The sequence below is a fragment of the Sapajus apella genome, unplaced genomic scaffold (assembly GCF_009761245.1).
Source record: "Sapajus apella isolate SASKATOON/1434 unplaced genomic scaffold, GSC_monkey_1.0 scaffold10, whole genome shotgun sequence".
NCBI lineage: Eukaryota > Metazoa > Chordata > Mammalia > Primates > Cebidae > Sapajus > Sapajus apella.
Window position 1 is genome coordinate 20,898,055 of NW_022436950.1, and position 13,155 is coordinate 20,911,209.

A 13,155-nucleotide genomic window follows, 5' to 3' on the forward strand; every position below is an offset into this window, starting at 1 on the left:
GAAACGCCCAAAATCCTAGAACCCTGTACTCCTCTAGGCCTTCACGGGACTGGGACACTCTGTCCTCAGTACCATTTGTGGCCCTGGCAAGCCATTTCATCTGCATTGGCCTGGTACTCGGCATTCTTTTTATTGACACTGTAGTTGGTCAGGTGCATGAACTTATTGCCAAGACTCTTCATGGAAGGGGAATACCTGGAAGTAAGGAAACAAAAGGCAGGGGTAAGATGATGACAGAGCAGACAGAGAAGAGGCCAAACATTTTCCCAAATCCTGAAGAGGTGAAGAACAAGTGATCTTTTCATAGCCACAAGGGCCTGAGAAGTGTGTCTGTCTATTGGCAAAGTTCTGAAAAACCACAGCTAAACTCATCTCCTTTTTCCCACCTCAGTCCTGCATGCAGGAAGATCCTCCCCTGATTTCATGAAGCAGAGAGCCTCCTTATTTCCCATTTCCTGCCTTCCCCCTTGCTAACAAAAAACTATCAAAACATTTGTTATTTTTTCTGTTTGATGCCCTCTAGTTTCCTCCCTCCGAGGAAAATAAAATCCCCAATATTGTCAGAGGATACCTCACCACTGTAACATACTTGCAACTGGCAAAGCGGACCAGTCCATCTGAAAAGAGGTAAATCCGCAAAGGATCATAGGAAGTGACGTAAACATAGATCCGCAGGTCAAACTTGCTGCCGCTGATGAGGTAGGGTTTGTGTAGATACCTACATAGGACAAAGCCCAGCTTCTCATCCAGCCAGATTATGGGGCTCAGTGGATAACCAAGCCACAGAAAAAGCTAGCTAACGGTCCCCAAGATAAAGACCTTAGAATGGTCTTTATTTTTATCTTTATCTGGTCTGCTTAGAACAGTTAGCTAAGGAAGCTCTTTGGCTGGGAGAACAAAGGGCAGAAGAACACTGTAAAAAGGGGACCTCGAGGCCAAGGAGGTGGGAGGATGGGCTAAGGGCTATGTGCTACAGGCTCACCTCTGTACCAGGAGGGGTCTTCGCTTGGGGAGCTGACTCCACTTGTGAATAACCTGGATGCCAATGCCTCGGGCTGATGCTGGCTAGGAGTAGAAAGGAGATGAGATTTGCTCCAGGTCCAATGCTCTGTTGTTCCCACTCACAGACCATAGTCTCCTGGCAACTGTGATTCACTCACTGGCTTCACAATCCACTTTTGGCGGCTGCTGCTCTCCCACGCTTTGCGCAGGAGCTTGGCATCCTGGGGCAGGATGAAGGACTGGGGGAAGAAACTGAACTCCTTTTTGCCAAAGCGGCTCTGCATGCGTGACAGGTTCCGCCATAGCCGGTCCTTTCTCCCAATCTGGAACGAGCCTGGGAAATGGTTTAGCTACAAAAGGGAAAAGGGTGAGTGCAGGAAGAGGGCAGAGGTGAGGCCATGAGGAAGATGACAAGAATCACTACCATTCCAGCTTCTTTAGCAGCACTCCAAGCTTTTGTTCCATCTTACTATCACTACCCTAATGGTCCTTAAGTATCCAACTGCGGAGCACTCATCAAAAGGTGATTAAAACACAGGCAAAACACAGTAATGACTAAGACAGACAAGTTATTCACCTTAAGTGCAAAGAAAAAACTATTACATCTTTTTCTATGAAAGCCTATGGCATGAGAAAATGAGGAGAGGAAAGCATTTAGCCTTTAGTAAGTCTGGGGGCAAGGGACTCATTCATTCCAACATGAGACCAGAAGTCCTCTTTACACATACTCAGCTTGGGGGAATGGAATGTGCAGTGGTCATAGGGAAACATAATAAACAGAAAACAGACAATGCAACTCAAAACACATCAGAGGAAAAAGCATCTTTGAGAAGCTACAACTGCCCAAGATACTGCAGCTGAACTGGAGATGTTCATGAGCCACTGGAGTCTCTCACTGTACCCCCGTCCTGTACTTTCTCCTCTGTACACCTTCCTGACATCCCCACGGTCATCATCCTCTTCCCACCCCCTACCCCTACCCACAACATCACCCTCCTCTTGGCCTAGTCCAAAGTCCAGGGAAACAGCTCCTCAGAAAGGGCGCCTACCTTCTGATGCTCTCGAATGGATCGGAAACTAGGAGACTTCATGTGGTGACCCCAGCAGCCCAGCCAGTCATCGTTTCCTACAGGAGGTACAGCAGGGAATCAGCCTTGCTAACAGCTCAGTCCTGGGACACAGAGAGGCCCAGAAGCCCCTGAACTGGGCAGAGCTCCCAGACTTGATTTTCAAAGAGTTGCTATGGAGCTGTCCTACATGAGGCCCTGGGGCTAGGGATAGAACAATGGCCCTCTGTGTCTCAATTCTCAACAACAGGCTCAGCCCTGAAGGATTTCAGAGCTGTTCCCTCCCCTGAGGTTGGATTTCAGGAGACGGCCCCAGCTGCCCCCACACAGGCACAAGGTGTCTGGAACGCTCCCCCTATGCAAAGCCCATCTATTTGGGGCAAAAAGGACAAGCTCACAGTAAGGCAAGCAACTCACTTTTGCTGATTTTAAAGTGGGACCGTCCAATGGTCTGCTTGACAATGTTGGGGGTCACTGTGCTCATCTTCCATCGGAGCAACTTCCTCTGCTCCCAGGGAAGTTTCTCCACTGGGAAGAATGCAAAGGATGTGGGGATGGGGGGTGGAGAGGAGCAGAGAGTCATGGTGAGAAGACAAAAAAGATGGCATGGCTACCCATTTTTCCCTTGGCAGGCAAGTCACTAACTATTGCTCCAAATCAGTGTTTCAGAGGAGCACACTTTGGGAAAGAAGAGGGGCTGTGCAGGAATGAGGAATCAAGAAAGGGGAGACTGAAAGGGAAAAGCAACAAGGTTGGAGAGCATGAACTAAGTGTGACGTTGCAAGGCTGAGAAGGGTCAGCTAAAGGATAGACAAGAAAAAGGCTGCATTAGACCTAAGACCAGGTCGGGAACTGGGCACATTGTGACAACTGCCACAACAGCCATTCTGGAAACCCTCTTCTACCTTCTGCCACCTCCTCCCAACTTAGCTAGCATCCTTCTCCCAGGGACTCTTCTGGGCTTTGACACTTGGCCAGGTTTACCTCTCTCATCCCGAGTGCCAAAATAGATGGTAGGGGGAACGTTGGGAAAGAGACTGTAGACGAGGGCTGGTCGGACAACTTTCTCATGATTGGAAAGGGGTTTGGTCAGAATTTCCATACAGCTTCTAAGATGGAAAAACAAACATGGAGTAGAGAAAGAGAAAGCAACAGCCCCAAGCGTCGTTGCTATTACAATTTCTTTCCAAGTGCTATCTTTTAACTTGTGATTCTAAAAAGCCAGGTGCTCTATCATTAATAATTATTTTATACATATTAATCTATAAGATGCTAAGCTAATCTACATATAGCCACACCATCAATGTCACCTAAAGACAAGGTTTTCCAATACTTCATTCTGCAATATGGCTCCAAAATTTCCTGTGACAAGACACTGGCTGGGAAAGTCCCTGAAAGGAGTGGTTCTGAGAGGGGGAAATAAGTGTGGGTGGATGCTAGGGGAATGTGCTATGCTAAGATGAAGAAACAAATGAGAGAAAAGAATGATGTGAAAATTATGAAGGAGGAAAACCAAAAAAGAGCTGAGGTACAGAGACTTTTAGATAGCAAAAGGGGAAAAAGCAACAGAAAGAAAAGAAACAGTGATACCTCCAGTTCATTTTATATTTAGGTTCATCTAAAGATTCATGGATGGTTAGTGCTTTTCTCCATTTTGGAAGTGATTTGTGACACTTTTTATTTAACAGTATGGGAACACAGATCTGGATGTGATGAAGAGATGTGGCTGATCTGGGACAGTAGACCACGGGGGTCCCTGCTGTTACTCCGACAAGGGCATGGCCAAGGCTGTCTAAGGGGTGTTAACATGGCAAACATATCAACTACCTGTCAGGTACAAGCTGACAGACCCAGATCATTCCTTTAACTAGCACTGAAAAATGGAGAAAATCACTGTTACTCTTTACAACTGAGATTATATGATCCACAAATATTATTATCATAACATTGTTAGCTTAAAAAAGTCACTTGACCTATTTTCAGCACAACAGAAATAGGCACTGCATGTGAAACACTTCAGTGTTTTAAATCTTAAAGATTTTTAGTGAATTTTATTGAATCAAGTTAAATACTAATACCCAATGAAAAAATTCCAATTCATTCAACTCTATTCCTCATTTTCAGAACTTTTTCTTCAAAGGCTTTTGGTTTACTGAGTTTGAAAATTTAGGACTATTGAAAATCAGTAAGAATGACTTAACATTTAAAAACAAAGATAGAAGTATAAAATGGTATAGCTACTCTGGAAAACAGTTTTGGCAGTTTCTTAAGAAACAAAACATGCAACCACCATACAACCTAGCAATTGCACTCCTGGGCATTTATCCCAGAGAAATGAAGACTTATATTCACACAAAAATATGTACATGATTGATTATAGCAGCTTTATTCATAAGAGCCAAAAGCCAAAAACAACTCAAATATCCTTCAACAGGTGTACGGTTAAACAAACTGTGGTACATCCATACCCTGGAACACTATCCAGCAATAAAAAAGAATGAGAACTATTAATACATACAACAACCCAGGTCAATCTGTAAAGAATATGCTGAGTGAAAAAAACATCAATGGCAAAAGGTTACATACTGCTGTCATTCTATCTGTATAACATCCTTGAAATGACAGAAAGGGGAAGTAGTGGTTGCCAGGATGTTAAGGAGAGGATGGGAGCAGGAGGGAAGTAGGTGTAGCTTCAGGGGTAGCAGAAGGAGAAATTCTTACAGTGATGAAAATGTTCTCTTTTTTGTTGAGACAGAGTCTTGCTCTTGTCATTCAGGCTGGAGTGCAGTGGCATGATCTTGGCTCACTACAACCTCCACCTCCCAGGTTCAAGTGATTCTCCTGCCTCAGCCTCCCAAGTAGCTGGGATTATAGGTGTCTGCCATCACACCCAGCTAATTTTTGTATTTTTAGTAAAGACGGGGTTTCACCATGTTCACCAGGCTGGTCTCAAACTCCTGATTTCCAGTGATCCACCCACCTTAGCCTCCCGAAGTGTTGGGATTACAGGCATGAGCCACTATGCCGGGCAAAATGTTCTATATCTTGACTCTAACAATGTTAACAATATCTCAATCATACTAAATTGTACTTCTACAAAATGTTAACCAGTGGAGGAGACTGAGTAGAGTACAGGGGACTTCTCTGCATTCTTTCTTACAACTGCATGTGAAATCTATAATTATCTCAAAATCACAAGCTTAATTTAAAAAAAAAAAAAAAAAAGACCTTGTGAATTGTCTCACAAGAGTCCTGAACTTCTCAAGAGACCTGGCTTCTAGTCTAGCTACGCTAGAAACTATAACCTTGGAACAGCTACTTCACTTCTCTGGTCCTCAATATTTACACTGGACTTGATGGCTTCCATCTCTAAAATTACATGATTCTTAGAGCACAACAGGAAATGCAATGAAAGTATTGGTGTGTAGGCTGGGCGCGGTGGCTCACGCCTGCAATCCATCCCAGCACTTTGGGAGGCCAAGGCAGGTGGATCATGAGGTTAACGGAGATTGAGACCAGACTGACCAACATGGTGAAACCCTGTCTCTACTAAAAACACACACACACAAAAATTAGCTCGGCGTGGTGGCGCATGCCTTTAATCCCAGCTACTCAGGAGGCTGAGGCAGAAGAATGGCTTGAACCATGGAGTTGCAGGTTGCAGTGAGCCAAGATCGTGCCACTGCACTTTAGCCTGGCAACTGAGTGAGACTCTGTCTCAAAAAAAAAGAAAGTATTGGTATGTAAAGAAACAGGTAGCATTTCCAATGATTTTTCCGTGGTTACCAAATTTTCCATAATATACAAATCTTTCATAATAGAGAAAAAATATTTTAGCAATCCAAAAGTATTTTATTTTAGTCATCTTTAAAACACAAAGTCATCTGGAATTCATCTACCTCCATTTTTGGTCAGGTGCAGTGGCTCACACCCGTAATCTCAGTGCTTTGGGAGGCTGAAGCAGAAGCCTTCCCCCACAATTCTATAAAATTTTTTTTTTAATTAGCTGGGTGTGGTGGGTGGTCCTGTAGTCCCAGCTGCTCAGGAGGCTGAGGCAAGAGAACTGCTTGAGCCCAGGAGTTTGAGGTTATAGTAAGCTATGATGGAGCCACTGTACTCTGGCCTGGGCAACAGAACAAGCCTCTGACTCTAAAAAATGAAAAAATATATTTCCATTTTCTTGAAAATTATGTTTAAGCCTCATATAGATAAGAAGTTATGTGCAATTTATAGAAGCTAATTAATTAATGAGCAAATGATTCACAAACACCTTTTGTGATTTTTATCTTATATATCAGGAAGGCTTAAGGGCTTACATAGCTGTCCTGAAGTAGGTCCTTAAGTGTAGAAAAGGAAGGACTCCAAATCAATTACATGTCAAATATCTTTCTCTTATGAAGAGTGGAAGTACTTAATTAACATCCAACATATATAACCTGAAGTAGTTTTGCTTTTCTGGAAGGAGGATGGGCTAGGCTCAAGGTGACAATTTATGCATCAGACTCAGGGTACTTGTGATGGGATTTCTATCTACCTTCATAGAGAATCCCAGTTCTCTCTCTCACTTTCCAAACAGCTCTGCCTACAGCTTACAGGTTAGGGGCTCTAAAACTGGAGTGCTGCTGCCACACCATCACATTACACAAAGATGCAGCCTGTCTTGTCCATACTAGACAAGGCAGAGAAGGCTCCTTTTCTTCTTAGCTTCATCTAAGGAAGGCTGATGCACAGAGAAGCAACCCAACTCTGAGAGCTCCATATGTTGGTCAAGCCTGATGATATACAGCTAGGTTTTTTGTTTGTTGGGTTTTTGTTTTTGTTTGAGACAGATTTTCACTCTTGTTGCCCAGGCTGGAGTGCAATTGGCGCAATCTGCGCTCACAGCAACCTCCACCTCCTGGGTTCAAGCAATTCTGCCTCAGCCTCCCAAGTAACTGGGACTACAGGCATGCAACACCATGCCTTGCTAATTTTTTGTATTTAGTAGAGATGGGATTTCATCATGTTGGTCAGGCTGGTCTCGAACTCCTGACTTCAGGTGATCGGCCTGCCTTGGCCACCCAAAGTGCTGGGATTACAGGCCTGAGCTACCACGCCTGGCCTACAGCTGGGTTTTAATTAAAAATTAGGGCCAGCTGCAGTGGCTGGGTGTGGTGGCACAATCCTTGGGAGGCCAAGGATTACAGGCATGTGCCACCACACCCAGCTAATTGTTTCTATTTTTTTTTTTTTTTTTTTTTTTTTTGAGACGGAGTTTCACTCTTGTCGCCCAGGCTGGAGTGCAATGGCGCGATCTCGGCTCACTGCAACCTCCGTCTCCTGGGTTCAGGCAATTCTCCTGCCTCAGCCTCCTGAGTAGCTGGGATTACAGGCACGTGCCACCATGCCCAGCTAATTTTTTGTAGTTTTAGTAGAGACGGGGTTTCACCATGTTGACCAGGATGGTCTCGATCTCTTGACCTCGTGATCCACCCGCCTCGGCCTCCCAAAGTGCTGGGATTACAGGCGTGAGCCACCGCGTCCGGCCCAATTGTTTCTATTTTTAGTAGAGATGGAGTTTCACCATGTTGGCCAGCCTGGTCTCTAACTCCTGACCTCAAGTGATCTACCCGTCTTAGCCTCCCAAAGTGTTAGGGTCACAGGCATTAAGCCACTGTGCCCAGCCCATGATACTATCTTTTTGTTGTTGTTGTTCTTGTTTTGTTTTTGAGACAGAGTCTCACTCTGTCACCGAGGCTGGAGTGCAGCAGTGTGATCCTGGCTCACTGCAACCTCTGCCTCCCAGGTTCAAGTGATTCTCATCCCTCAGTCTCCCAAGCAGCTGGGATTACAGGCGTACACCACCACACTTGGCTAATTTTTATATTTTTTAGTAGAGACAGGGTTTCATCATGTTGGCCAGGCTGTTCTCGAACTCCTGATCTCAGGTGATCAGCCCATCTCAGCCTCTGAAAGTGCTGGGATTACAGGCGTGGTCCATGATACTGTTTTTAAGCCACACTGATGAGATGTGCTTCTGGCCACCCCCCATTACTCCCTGTTCAAAAATTAAAGTCATAAACATAAAAATTTGGTTAAAATGCATTAGAGTTCTCAAGGTCATTAACGACTTGGGTGGTTAATCTCTTTATAATCTTGAAGAGACAAAAGATGAGCATCTAACAATGAGCTATACAGCCACACTTACCGAGAGATCACAGCCACCGATTCGCTGCGGGAGACTGCACTTAATGAGGAGCACTCTGAGTCTCCTAGGGGAAGGAAGAACAGAGGAATTCTGACTAGAAGAGGCTGCAGCACAAACTCACCAAGCCTGGACAGCTCTTCCTTGAATATCCCACGCTCAACCCTTCTTGGGGAGCCACAAGCACCACTCCGTGGCCTTGCACTGCCTTCCTCAACAAAAGCAGGGAGAAGGTAAGACCATGGGGACAGGAGGACTAGGGACCAAAGTCCTCTAGAAGGTACTACCCCTTTAAGACCCCCAAAACAATTGAAAGATGTAGGTAATGTGAGTCAAGGACCTAGTACATAATTGTTAGTCCCCTGCCCACCCAGGTCATAACCAACACCTAGTTTGAAGTAAAAGGGTTCCCTACTCACCCTCCTCCTCTTCATTCTCATCATGGCTACAACAGTCTTCCAAACCATCTACTAGTTCTTCTTCTGTATCTTCAGTCTCAGTCTGGTCTGGCTGGAGGTCAGTAGCTGAACTAAAAGAAAGAATCATGACCCTAGCCTAGTCAACTCCATCAAAGAGGTCACAGTTTGATTCTCAATCCTTTATCGTCTCCCAGTATTTGTCCCTTCTCCATTACCAATCTGCTACCTCTTGCCTGGACCTCACAACTCATTTCTCTTGTCTTCAAAGCTTAGGTCTAGGCATAGCTCCTCAACCTTACATCTTCCATTCTGCAAAAAGGCACTATGTCTTCCATTTTCTTTGATGTCCCTCATAGCATATAAGTACAAAATTCTACACCCAAAAAACCATGAATGGATATCTGGTAATTGACTGGAAATGTCCCTAGGCCACTCTCTGGGAACTCAAAAAATGGCCTCAGTGGATCAAGTTTCCCGGAAAATAACAAAACATAAGAGAAGGAGCCAACTATGTGTATCTCCTAACTATAAACAGCTATCATGCCAAGAATGACTGAAAACCTGGTTTGGAAAAAGTAGGAAAGTCACAGGCTTCAACACTTGGTGTTCATAATTCTTAATTCTCTCATCATTTTCACTTAAAATTGGGGTTGGCAAACTCTTTTCTCTAAAGGACCAGAGAGTACATATTTTTGTTTGCAGGCCAGTCGGTTGTCACAACTACTCAGCTCTACCACTGTAACAAGAAAGCAGCCACAGACAACTGTAAATCAGTGGACAAGGCTGCATTCCAATAATAATATTTACAAAAGCCGGCGATAAGCAAGATTCGGTCTGTAAGCTATAGTTTCCCAACCCTTGCCCTAAAGTGAAAACCAAAAATCCTCGGGCTAAAAAACAAACCCAGCCTTCAGAGGTACAGGGTCAGTGCCACCCCAAATTATGGTATATCCATTCTACCGCTCCAAATGAAGCAAAAACATTCTCCAACTTACCTACTATCCCTACCAGATGAGTCCAGCTCCCTGGCCTCCTCGGGTCTCTCCTTCTCAGACTGGCCCAGCTGGATGGAAGAGAGGCGAGTGGCCACGTTGGCTATGCCAAGGGTTTGAGGAGAAGGGGGACCTGGAGCTTTGCCTTCTCCAAATGCTGGGGGGTCAGTTACAGATTCACAGGCAGGGCTGTGATTGAGCCCATTGGCATGTGAGGCAAGGAGGTGAATGCTGATGCGTTTGGTACAGAAGACTGTATTGTCCAACCCCAAGGTATCCGAGGAACCAGGGAGGACCCCACTGACTGATCCAGCATCCTCCTGAGGAAACTGCTGATTGACCGCAGGGGATTTCCACCGCCTGCTCCTGTTGAGGTTCCACTGAAAGCTGGGGTTCAGGAAACTAGACTGTTCAAACTGGCAGCCTTGCCTTGGCATCTTCTCAAAGCCTCTTGCGGTCAACTTTCTCACAGCCTCAGTGAACCGAATCTCTTTAGTTGGAGCCTGGGAATCAGAGCTGTCATCCAGACTACGGGAATGTGGCTCTGCCCTCATGGCTAAGTTATTCCGGTTATACCAGGAAGAGGCAACACTGGTGGCGGATGTGTCGTCAGAGCTAGGGGTAAACAAGGCGATATGGGCACTGGCATCAGCTAGGAAAGTGCCAATGCTTTTGGGCACCTTATGGTCAACAGGCTGCAGTACACAGTCTCCAGTACCCCCTGAATGATGCCAAGAGATGGGTTGGACCTTGGGTGAGGATACTGGCTTCAGGCCCTCTGTGGTCTGTGATAAAGGCACTTTCGTGCTATTTGGCCGCATGAAGGAATTATTATTCAGCATGGGCTTATAGGAGGAAGACAGTGGAGATGAGATCTTCCCTGAGATGGCAGAGGCCAGGCTCTTCCCTGAAGGGTTTTCCCCAGCCGCGGCCAAGGAGAGGTATGGTTCTGTGGATGAGGAGGCCATGGGGAAGACCATGGAAGAAGTGGCCTTATTGGCAGTGAGACTGACAGGGAGGCTCTTTTGAGGGAGAGAAAAAGGGCTTTTTTCTGATGGGCTTGAACGCAAGCAGAAAGACTCCAGCTGCTGGTACGGTTTGTGCCGAGAGCTGGAGCGGCGGTATAGCAGGGTGCTGTTGAACAAATCTGGGAGAGAGTGTAGGTAACAGGAGCTGCTGTGGCCTGCAATGACAGCTGTGGTCCCAGAGCTACATAAAGTGCTGGGGCAAAAGAAATATGCTGGCTTGGGGGGGATGCCCAGGAGGCCTGGGCCCAACCCTGCTGACAGTGTCTCCACCTGCTTCTTCTCCAGCTTCCAGATTGGCTTCACTTGCTGATGGGCCTGAGACCAGACTTTGCCCTCAGAGGGTTTCTCAGGTGGCGCGGCAGGCACTGTCTCTGGGGGACCACTCTGCTTGAAGCTGTTTCTCTGGCGGAGGCCAATGCTGTAGTGCTCCGTTCCTGCTGAGGCCATGAGGGGCCCACATCATGGCCACACGATCTCATGACCTGGCCCAGGTAAGGTGCCACACACCTCCAGCAGTAGCAGCTGCATCCTGAAGTCTGTCAGTCTGAAGGGGAGAAAAATGATAGGAAATGTTACAGCACCAGGAGGACAGACGCCATGCCACAGCGGTCCTCAGGGGAGCGGTACAGTCCCACGTCAGCATTTTTGGGCAACCAGTCTTGGTCGTCATTTGGGGCCTTGGGAGAATACTAGATTTCCAGGGAGTTTTCAGTGGTCTTCCTACTGCCCTCATGTGATAAAAGCTGGCTTCATCAAGGACTAAGACACTGAGGTGCCACTATCACTGTGTGGCTGCTCATGAGCCCCCACTCTCTCACTTAGAAAGCTTTCCTCTTTCTCCAAAAAAAAGATACACCTTTCTGTCTCACTGCCCACAGGTTTCCATGACAGGGGCTACCTTCCCTCACGCAAAACCAGTGTGGCTAGGATTAAAGCTAATCTGAAGTGAGAGAGAGCAGTCAATATCTTCCTCTTCATCCATCAATTCTGAAAGATTAAAGATTATCTGAGGCCAGGTGTGGCAGCTCATACCTATAATCCCAGCCTGAGCCCAGGAGTTCAAGACCAACCTGGCCAACACGGTAAAACTCTGTCACTACAAATAAATTAGCTAGGCATGGTGGCGTCCACCTGTAGTCCCAGCTACTGAGGAGGCTGAGGTGGGAGGATCACTTGAGCCTGGGAGGCGGAGGTTGCAGTGAGCCAAGACGGTGTCACTGTACTCCAGCCTGGGCAACAGATTGAGACCCCATCTCAAAAAAAACAAAAAACAAAAAACAACAAAAAAAAAACTGATCTGAAAAACTCATTTTACATCTGCAGCTCCCTAAATCAACTCAGCTGCCTCTGATTTTATTCTGCTTTTCATGATTAAGTAGGACAAGTTCAGACAGGAGAACAGAATTCCCTTGCTGATCCTGGAGTTTATTCTGGAGCTGAGACAGCAATTTCATCTCTTGCTAACTATACAGACTTAAATTCCATCCTCTGTGCTGGTGGGAAAAAGAAGAAAGAAAATTGAACTCAATGCCAGCATTATTTTTACTTAAAGTGACTTTATTTCCAGCAACCATACTGGCACAGGAGAGTTCAGGGAGCAGAAGAGAGAGGTTAGAAGAAGAGAGAAGCTTTCTTTCCTCCAAGGCCCAGGCTTAAGTTTGGGCTGATCTCAGGGAGGGAGAGCCTATCTCTTATGTCTTCTCAATCAGTGTTTCCTTTAATACAAAACCTCTAAGCCAGCCTTCTGGGTCTCAAACTGTCTGCTCAGCATGGTCTCTCACTTTCTAAATCAAATTCACAAAATATTCTCCAATTTTCACAACTGTAGGGAACGGTGGGCCTACTTTCACGGCAGCATCCGGGGGGAAAATAACAAAAACTGTAAGTAGTCATGTGTGGCCAGGCGCAGTGGCTTACACCTGTAATCCCAGCACTTTGGGAGGCCCAGGCGGGCAGATCACTTGAGCTCAGGAGTTTGAGACCAGACTGGGAAACATGGCAAAACCCCTACAAAAAATACAAAAATCAGCCAGGTGTGGTGGCGGTACATGCCTGTGGTCCCAGCTACTTGGGAAGCTGAGGCATGAGAAATCTTAAGCACAGAAGGTAGACAAGCTGAAGCAGCACCACTGCACTCCAAGCCTGAGTGACAGAGCCCTGTCCGCGGTGGCTCAGGCCAGCTGTCCTGGCGCTTGAGGAGGCAAGGCTATGCATTCCAGGCCAGACTGGGCGACATAAGAACCTCTCATTCATTTTTTTTAAAAAAAGTCATTTGTCTGGAATAATTCTGAATGGAATCCTGATATCCTCATCAAGTGTTTTCAGAGTAGCTAGAGGGAAGGAATTAGCAGAGAGGTTTTGTTTTGTTTTGAGATAGGGTCTTGCTCTGTTACCCAAAATGGAATGCAGTGGTGCAAACATGGCTCACATGCGCCTTAGACTCCTGAGCTCAAATCCCCCTTC

The 13,155-nt window shown here is 46.1% G+C and overlaps 1 protein-coding gene across 6 annotated transcripts in view; it reads right to left on the bottom strand.

The window, feature by feature from the left end:
* Positions 1 to 13,155, bottom strand: part of TTLL4 (tubulin tyrosine ligase like 4) — a 46,512-nt gene that overhangs the window by 10,713 nt on the left and 22,644 nt on the right. For 5 of the 6 annotated variants that reach the window (XM_032278177.1, XM_032278180.1, XM_032278178.1 and 2 more), the window contains 10 exons: positions 9,668 to 11,236; positions 8,673 to 8,782; positions 8,257 to 8,320; positions 3,054 to 3,178; positions 2,487 to 2,597; positions 2,052 to 2,128; positions 1,161 to 1,352; positions 983 to 1,065; positions 590 to 718; positions 73 to 195 (listed from right to left, as the gene is read on the bottom strand). In XM_032278177.1, coding sequence (XP_032134068.1) covers positions 73 to 195; positions 590 to 718; positions 983 to 1,065; positions 1,161 to 1,352; positions 2,052 to 2,128; positions 2,487 to 2,597; positions 3,054 to 3,178; positions 8,257 to 8,320; positions 8,673 to 8,782; positions 9,668 to 11,139 — 2,486 coding nt within the window. In that variant the 5' untranslated portion in view covers positions 11,140 to 11,236. The remainder of the gene's footprint in view (positions 1 to 72; positions 196 to 589; positions 719 to 982; positions 1,066 to 1,160; positions 1,353 to 2,051; positions 2,129 to 2,486; positions 2,598 to 3,053; positions 3,179 to 8,256; positions 8,321 to 8,672; positions 8,783 to 9,667; positions 11,237 to 13,155) is intronic. The other variant, XM_032278183.1, reaches the window with a different exon arrangement.